Genomic DNA, 9,669 nt, shown 5'->3' with positions numbered 1-9,669 from the left:
CACAGACTCTAGAGCTTGGGAAGCTCCCAATTAAGTGGCACTCATCTTTATAGAGAAGAGAGGGGAATTTAGAATTTATTTTGGAGTGATTCAAGGTTCATTTCTAGGCTAGGAATAAACATGTTTAGAGGTTGACCAAGATAATTTTTTTTTTTTAAATTTAGGCACTGATATATTATACCTTTGGAAGTGCTGGAGGAAGCATGATGTCCCAAATGATTTTGGTTCGTAAATTAAATACTCTTGGGCCTAAGTAAATGTTCTAGAAATATAGCATTGTCATAATGTTAAGAATATATATGCCTGTGTTTCAGGGGTACAGATATTTGTCAGGAATCAATGTTCTACAGAATTGTGAAGTTGCCCTAAATCATTACAAGAAAGTGGCAGATTACAGTGAGTAATCTTCATAATTTACTTCAAGATAAACAAATTTGCCAAATCATTTTTAAAAAATCAATACCAGTGGACATAAATTTATGAAAATATTTTAAAAAATCCTTTTAATATCAATTATAATACAATTCTTTGAATACCATCTAGAGTTTCTGATTGCTTTGTAGTTATTTTTCAAAAGTTTAAAATTTTACTCATGTTTTATTTTTTGTAGTACATATGCCTAAACAGGTTCTCTTTTACTCATTTTTATGATGGTCTTTCCTTAAGCTGTGCATTGAATGTAATGCCAATAAATATTAAGCAGTTTTCCTCATTCCAACAGTGAGAATACAGATGACTTGTTAAAAATTGCTAAGGAAATAAATATAAGGCACAAACATTGAGATTTCTATCACTGCACTTGAGAACAATTCAACCAGTATTCATTGCCTATTAGAACTAGAGCATGAGGCTAATATATGTTCCTAGGATCATTTTCAAGATCGTATGTAACATTTCATGTTTCAACATCACTGAACATAATAGATTTTTTCTAAGTTTTCCAAAAGTGAATAAGATCAAGTCCATTTGGTTAATTTCTATAATCAAAATGACATCTAAATAGACATCTTTGGCACTATTAGGATTTGAGAAGAGAAGGAGAGAAAAAGAAACTACTTTTGAATTTAAAATGCTATATAACACAAGATCATTTCCTATGCTTAATGAAACTAGCATCACTATGTATATCTTTCACACTGCATACTTTGAAAGGTGTATTTGAGTTTATTTATTTTTATATTTTCATAGAAAGTAAGTAGCAGTTATTACTCTCATTTTCTAGTTTCAGTCCTGGGAAAGGTCAGTGGTAGAGGGGTCTCCTCTTTTCTTGAGCTGCCAGTGCAAGATTTTCAATAGGGTCTTGTATATGTTAGTACAATATTTGTATGTGCTGCAAAGAATAACTGGGTTTCATGCCCTTTTCTCAGAAAAAAATAAACAAAAGTCATCAAATTTTGATATTTTACAAAGATATTCTCTTTTTGTTAGTGGACCAGATTTCTGCACAATTTAAGGCCAACAGGCTTAAAAGTGTTTTCTCTAAGTTAATGTTTATCTCTTGCAACCTTGTATATTCCGGCTATTCTCTGGCTTGTTTCTATTCACAGTTGCTGACAAATTGGAAAAAACTGAAGGTATCCCAGTGGAGAAAGTGAGACTAACTGAAAGACCCGAAAATCTGAGCTCTAACAGTGAAATTTTGGATTGGGACATATATCAATACTATAAATTTTTGGCAGAAAGAGGAGATGTTCAGATACAAGTAATGTATACTGAAGATCTTGAATTTTTAGAATGTGAAAATTAAAAAGGGCCTGGTTCTGTCTGAGTCCTCTAGGGGTTAACAGTGCTCCAAGCTGGATGGGAAAGAGAAGAGACACCCCTACTCTCTGTTTCTTCCCTCAGCCACTTGCAGTTCCTGTGGCCTCTGGAAGATTCAGTTGCCATAGTAATAGATTTTTTTTGTTTTTGTTTTTTCACATTTGATTCCTCCTAAAAAAAATATTTTTTTAAAAAAACCTAGATTTAATTATAGAAAAAAAAGTACAATTCAATGCTAGTTTTGATATGAATTAACTCCTCCGGGGTCTAGCAACATTCTGCTTTTGAGAATGGGGCTGCATTTGGGTGACCTTTGAGAGCCAAGAGTTAGGACTCTTAGGATTATGCACCCAAGCATTAGTATATGGGCTGGCATCCTGCCACCAAAAAGGCCTTATGCCCATCAGCAACCAAGTAACCAATAAAAAATGTAGTCCTTTTCCTGCTTCTTTTATGGCATGGCAACTATATCAAACTGAGTTGACCTAATGTAGTAAATATGCTTTCCTTTGTTTATTTAAATTAATACTACTGCTAAAATCATTTTTTAAAATTATTGTTCCTAGGTATCTCTTGGACAGTTACATCTAATTGGGAGGAAAGGTCTAGATCAGGATTACTATGTAAGTCAATCTCAAGATTCAGCCACATGGGATGGGCAGGAACATCATGAGGGAGACTGGCAGGGTCAGTGAAAAGGGAGAAAGAAAGCTGGAAGAGGTGCTAGGGAAAGCCCATCACTGCAACCTTGGGTAGATCTGCCTCCCAGCTTTTGCGGAAGAACAAAATTAACCAGAGGGGGCATTTTTTCCTATTTGCCTCCATGTGCAAAAGGGTGGGGATTATGGATATAGAGCACTCTGGACAGAGAGGTATCCTTGTTCCAATTGAACCTAAACTTTTCCTACCCAAACACTCTGTTAGGCTTGCATGAGGTGAGAGGAATACCCTCATTTGCTGCCCTTGGACAGTCTCCCTCCCCAAAGACTAGATACAGAAATTCCACCTGGGAGAGCCTGCTAAGGAGTTTGAGGACCAGCCCCACGCCTGTTTAGCTAGATCAGAAGACAGTCTGCTTTGGATATAATTGTTGTTGTTGTTTTTATGTGCCGTTGAGTCAAACCCGACTCATAGTGACCCCTCCTTGGGTTTCCGAGGCAGTATCACTACGGAAGTATGATTGCCCAACCTTCCTTCCGAGGAGTGGCTTGTGGGTTTAAACCGCCAGCCGTCTGGTTAGCAGGCAAGTGTCTTAGCCACTATGCTACCAGAGATATAATTAGAAATATTATAGTGCCTAAGGCATTTGACTGCTAACCAGAAGCCTTTCAGTTCAAACCCACCAGCAACTCCTCGAAAGGAAGTTTGGGCAATCTACTTCCAAGGTGATATCACCTCAGAAACCCAAGGAGGAGTCGTTATGAGTTGGATCCAACTCAACTGCACATAACAACAACAACACATAAATTTGCAAAGCTCTTTTCAATCATTTTACTTAACCTTACCTTATCCCACTGAGGTTAGAAGATTAACGAACAATTCAGATTTATAATGGAGGAATAAGCAAATAAACTTGACCTACAAAGGAACCTCCTAAGATGCCAGAGTCACAGTATAAGGTCTTGTCTAGAGTCTGATTATAGTTTCAAAGCCTTAGATCATCACAGATGTAGGGTAGCAACTGGGGATTCTTTTAAAAAGATGATTATGCAGCCTTTGTCATTTTATAAGTGCCTCAAAGTAACATATACCCTATTCATAGTGCAATAGCTAAGCATAGACATAATTATAAAGCTTTTACATAAAAGATTCATTTGTTTTTACTTTCCATTTTACTTTATATTAGTTATTTTATGAATGTTTGCTTTGTCACACTAACTTGTATTTTATATGAAGTACAGTAAACCTTAGGTAAATGTTGAACAAAGTTAATCTTATAAAATGTAACAAAATTGGCAGCAATTTAAATAAGAATATGCATCCTGAGATATCTCAGTTGGAAGGCTTTAAGTTTGGGGGCTTTTTTCACTTTTTTTATTGTGGTAAATAAATGCACAATAAATTGTTTGCCTTTTCAAATTTTTTTTAAATCCTAATCATAACCAAGAGTTTAACTTCTTAGGTGGGAAGTTCTGGATACACAGTATTACTGCAGTTAGATTTTAGCCTGCAATGAGTTTCTCTTGTTAATTATGGGATTCATAACTGGGAGGAAGTCTCCTTTTTCCATTATAAGAAATTTGTCAGAATATGAAGACACCCAAACCTCACCTGTAAAGAGGACACACCAATCTTTGTGCAGTAAAATAAAACCTTATTGACCCTAAGTTAAGCACTTTTGTCAGGTTCAGCCACTGTGAACACCAGATGGGAGCTGCAGTTGCCTCTCCATGAAGATGAGGGTAGTTCTAGGACTGGCATGGAAGGTGTTTGGTCCTGGAGTAGCAAAATCTCTTCTGTGAGCTTCATGTTACCTTGAAGGAAGGAGTCAGTTTATCAAATTTCCTGCTCTCCCATCTCCTCATCTTGGTTGAGAGGGAGGAACAAAAAGAGGGGGCCTAGTAGCATAATGCCTATGGCATTTGACTGCTAACCAGAAGGCTGTGGTTCAAACCCACCAGCCACTCCTCAGAAGGAAGATTGGGCAATCTACTTCTGTAGTGATACTGCCTCAGAAACCCAAGGAGGGGTCACTATGAGTTGGATTTGACTCTATAGCAGGGAGTTTGGTTTTTAAACCATATCACAACTCATTCTCAGAGGTTTTTTAATCTATACTTTACAGATGAGGGACTGGGGCTAGAGAAATGAAGCAAATTGCTTCAAGTCTCATAGCTGGGAATTAAGGTTGTTAAAAAGCAGAATTTGAACTTGCCTTCAGCCTTCAAAGCCTATGCTCTCTCCATTAAACCTTGCTTCCTTTGACTGGGAAAACAAAAACAAAAATTAAAAAAAAAAACTCTACTGTAAAATCTTAGTTTCCTACTTTATAAGGCAGAAGGGAAAAATGACAATGCTTCCAGTTTCTTTCAACTCTAACTTTCTCATAATGGCTTAGGCTTCATGCTTCCTAACTAGAGAGTCCAACAAAGCTGGTTTAACTCCAGAACTGACCCAGTGGTTCAGGCACATGCTGTGGCAAGCACAGGGTTTCCTCAGCCTAATAAATCTGAACTTGCATGGAAGGCTCCAGTAAAGATCTCAAACCACAAGACTGATTAGTTTGTGTATCAGTTAGCGTAGGCTGCATAACACACCACCTCCAAATTTAGATGGCTTAAAATAATAACCTTTTATTTAATTCATGACTTATGCAGGTTAGCAATTTTGACTGGACTTGGCTGAGTAATTCTTCTGCTGAGGGCCAGGCTCAGGCTAGTCTTGGCTGGGCTTGTTCATGTATCTGGGATTGGCTGGGGTGTTAGCTGGGTTTGGCTGGCTTATAGTGGCCTCATCTGTGACTGGAGTATCTCTCCACATACTTTCATCTCCTAGCAGATTGCTCAAGCTTTTCAATGACAGTTAATAGATTCTAAAAATACAAGAACAGATGTCTCCTGAGGCCTAAGTGTGGAACTCACAAATCACTACTGCCACATTCTTTTGGCCAAAGCAAGACTATGAGTTTAGTCAGGATTCAAAGGGTAGGAAAATAGTTCTTTCCTCTTAAAGTATGGTGGTCACTTTGCAATTTACCACAGTTTAGTTATGCCTGAAAAAACTTGGAATGTCAGGGAATATACAGAGGAGAGGGGAAAGGGAAAAGAATAAACATGATTTCTGAAAGGCTACTACCACAGCTTTCCCTTGTCTGGCTTCTTCTCCTTCAAGTCTTCTTCAAGAATTTTCTTGATTGAGGATTCAAAATGGAGTCTCATCAGTAATCACCACACTATTTCCCTCTAGCATCTTAGTGCTTGAAAAACTAGGTACAGCAGTTTGAATTAGTGATTCTGGTGCTCTGAACAGCTCACTGAGTCAGAGTGCACCAAACTCAGAGGAGTAGAATTAGAAAGGAGAAAGGGACAGGGGAAAAAATAACAAGATCAGAAGATCTATCCTGTGGGGCGCCAACAGGAAGCTGAAAAAGGCCATCAGAGACTTCCCTGCGGGAGTGACCAGCAGGCGAGAGTGGCCATCCAAGACCTCCCTGGGTTAAGGAAGAAGACACACCACACCAGCATACCAGCAACCACACCAACATACCAGCAATCACCCCAAGGATCTACCTTCAGCACCTGATTTTATCGGTAACTTGGGTCAGCTAGGTGCAAACAGGCACATCCAGTGCCACTGAAACCAGAGCAGAGAGTCCATTGGTGCTGCAGGTGGGCAGGCCCAGGGAGGTGCCCCTGCAGCGGGACACCAAGTAGGCTTGGGTCAGTTTAGTGGCACTGAGAAGCCTGCACTTGACTTTATCAGTACTATTGGGACCACAGATTACTAGTGGGTACCCTCCCGACTCCAGTGCCACTGAAACCAAGCAGATCTTTGGTGCCACAGGTGGCTGAACCCTCACAGGAATTCCTGAAGCAGATCATCGTCTGGGCTAGTTGGGCCAGCATCACAGGTGTGTGGGACCAGAGAGAGAAGTCCCTGCAGTGGATTGCAGAGCCGGGAAATTGTCCTGGGTCGGCTTTTCAGTGCCAAGGGGCCTCAGGAGAGGGGTTTTTGCTTGTATCTGAGCCTGGCAGAAAGTGGCAACCCCTTAACAACTGGAGTCTTTGCTGAAATTGAGCTGTGGGCCTGTAAATAATAGTATGACATTATCAGTAGCAGCCCACTCAAAGCCCTAGAAACCACCCCTATCAACAGTGAGCTTTCCTTCTTCTGCTCCCACCTTCTCCACCAATAGCTTCACTCATCCAATAGAAGAAACCACATTCAGCCAACATAAAACCTCCCAGTTCAAACTCTAAACCCTCTTTACTACAAACAGAAACCCATATCCACATTCCACACTTTGATTCCACTATCACAAAGAAAACTTCAGAGCAACGCAGCATACCTGACTTAATAACTAAAAAAATAAAATACACCAGCTTCACCTTTTCAAAATATTAGACCATAAAACCAAGACAAAACAAATCAATACATAACGAACAGTTAAAGACAACCTCAAATGTCTAGGAAACAAAAGGCAACCTCAAACCAAACAAACAAACAAACAAAAAACAGGACAAGGCATTAGAAGCAAAACCACAAACAAAGGTCTCATTAAACATGGAGGAAGAGGAGGCAATAGAATAATCTGAGAAAGAATTTAGAAGATATGTTTACAGAGCTTTACAAGAGCCTAAGGAAACTCCAAACAGAAACAAGGAGAACACAGACAGTTCCCTGAAAGAACTCAGGAAAATCATTCAAGAACAAAATAATAATATTAATGCAAAATCAGAACTCATACAAAACCAGCAGATAGAAATCCAGAAGATGAATACCAAAATTACAGAATTACACAACACAGTAGAAGCACAAAAGAGTAAGTTAGAACTGGCTGAAGAACACATATACCAACTAGAAGACAAATCCCTGGATACCAGCCTGTATAAAGAAAAAGGAGAAAAAGATTTAAGAGAAATGAAGAGAACCTAACAATTATATGGGACGACATGAAAAGAAACCACATAAGACTCATTGGAATTCCGGAACAAGAAGAGGTAAAAAAAAACACAGAGAAAATTGTGGAACACTTGCTAACAGAAAACTTCCCACATATCATGAAAGAAGAAAATGTATTTGTCCAAGAAGCTCATAAAACCTCATACACAATAGATCCCAAGAGAAAAACACCGAGGCATATTATAATCAAACTCTCCAAAACCAAAGACAAAGAAAAATTTTGAGAGCTGCCCAGGACAAAAGAAATATTACTTATAATAATCAAACAGGCTAAGCTCCAATTACTCAACAGAAATCATGCAGGCAAGAAGGCAATGGGATGGCATATATAAAACACTGAAAGAAAAGAACTTCCAACCAGGAATCCTATATCCAGCCAAATTATCCATCATATATGAGGGCAAAATCAAGGCATTCTCAGACAAACAGAAATTAAGAGATTTTGTAAAAACCAGAACAACCCTACAAGAAATGCCTAAGGAAGTTCTTCCAATAGAGAACCCACAGCAGAGATCAACAAAATGAAGATACATGGCATCAACACTAAAACCAAATCAGAAGTAGAAACTCAAAATAAGACCATAAACCATTGTACTCTAAAAACCAAAGAAGTCAATCAGCACACAACAAAAGCAACTAACCTATCAGAGGGAATAAAACTTCTAGGTATGAACTTCCAAATGGAGAGGAAAACAGGACAATATCTTCACAGTATGCACTGTTCTAAAAATGTGCAAAAAAGAATATACTCCAAGGTAACCACCAAGAAAACTAACAATCTCGCTAAGCAAATCCAGAAGGAAGAAAAGCATACGGGTTTAATAAGCACAAAACCAACAATAAGGAAGAAAAGGGAGAAAGCATTAGCCAACAAACCAAACACAGCACAGAAAAGTATATGAACCAAGGAAACACCAACAACATGACAAAAAAACACAATAGAATGACAGCAATCAATTCATACTTATCACTAATTACACTCAATGGGAATAGACTAAATGCACCTATCAAGAGAAAGAGAGTGGCAGACTGGATAAGAAAAGAAGACCCATCGATATGCTGCCTACAAGAGACCCACCTTAGACACAAAGATAAAAACAAATTGAGTTAAGGGATGAAAAAATATACCAAGCCAATGGAAACCAAAAAAGAGCAAGAGTGGCAATATTAATTTCTGACAAAATAGACATTAAGATGAAAAACATCATAAGAGATAAAGAAGGACATTACATAATGCTGAAAGGGTCAATTGACAAAGAAGACATTACAATAATAAATATATATATACACCCAATGAAAGTGCTCTAAAACACGTGAAGCAAATATTAACTGAATTAAAAGGGATAATAGACAACTCTACAGTAGTAATAGGAGACTTTAACACATCACTTTAAAAGAGGGACAGGTCAACTAGAAAAAAACTCAACAAAGATACAGAAGAACTAAACAATACAATCAACCAACTCAACCTCATAGACATATACGGACCATTTCACCCAACAAAAACACAATTCACATTCTTCTCCAGTGCAGAGGGATCCTTCTCCAGAATAGACCATATGTTAGGACATAAAACAAGCCTCAATAAATTCTAAAACATTGAAATACTACAAGGCATCTTCTCAGACAACAATGCTATAAAATTAGAAATTAATAATAGGAAGAGCAAGGAGAAAGCATCACAGATATGGAAGCTGAACAACGCACTGCTCAAAACTACTGAGTAATAGAACAGATAAAAACTGAAGTTAAAAATTTCCTAGAAACAAATGAGAATGAAGATACATCATACCAAAACCTATAGGACACAATGAAAGTAGTACACAGAGGGCAGCTTCTAGCAATAAATGCACACATCAAAAAAGAGGAAATAAACAAAATCAATACTCTAACGCATCAATTCCAAGAACTAGAAATAGAACAAAAGTATCCTACAGTATCTAGAAGCAAGGAAATAATAAAGATCAGAGCAGAAATAAATGAAACAGAATACAAAAATAGAGAAAATCAACAAAACAAAAAGCTGGTTCTTCTAAAAGTTTAATAAAATTGATAAACCATTGGCAGATCAAACAAAAGAAAAGAAAGAGAAGATCCAAATCACAAGAATTGTAAATGAAAATAGAGTCATCACAACAGAACCAACTGAAATAAAAAAGGATACTGACAATATTATGAAAAACTGTACTCCAACAGATTTGAGAACCTCAAAGAGATGGACAAGTTTCCAGAATCACAAGACCTACCTAAACTATCCCACTCAGAGATAGAAAACTTGAACAGACC

The 9,669-nt window shown here is 37.8% G+C and overlaps 1 protein-coding gene across 1 annotated transcript in view; it reads left to right on the top strand.

Moving 5' to 3' along the window:
• The window catches only part of SEL1L2 (SEL1L2 adaptor subunit of ERAD E3 ligase), a 186,409-nt gene that overhangs the window by 107,321 nt on the left and 69,419 nt on the right, over positions 1–9,669 (top strand). Inside the window, exons 6-9 of the mRNA XM_042781728.1 lie at positions 165–224; positions 315–396; positions 1,548–1,702; positions 2,328–2,384. Coding sequence (XP_042637662.1) covers positions 165–224; positions 315–396; positions 1,548–1,702; positions 2,328–2,384 — 354 coding nt within the window. The remainder of the gene's footprint in view (positions 1–164; positions 225–314; positions 397–1,547; positions 1,703–2,327; positions 2,385–9,669) is intronic.

The sequence above is a fragment of the Orycteropus afer genome, unplaced genomic scaffold (genome assembly GCF_000298275.1).
Source record: "Orycteropus afer afer isolate SDZICR_OR568_19922 unplaced genomic scaffold, OryAfe1.0 scaffold00158, whole genome shotgun sequence".
Lineage (NCBI taxonomy): Eukaryota > Metazoa > Chordata > Mammalia > Tubulidentata > Orycteropodidae > Orycteropus > Orycteropus afer.
This window is presented reverse-complemented; position numbering and strand designations above follow the sequence as displayed.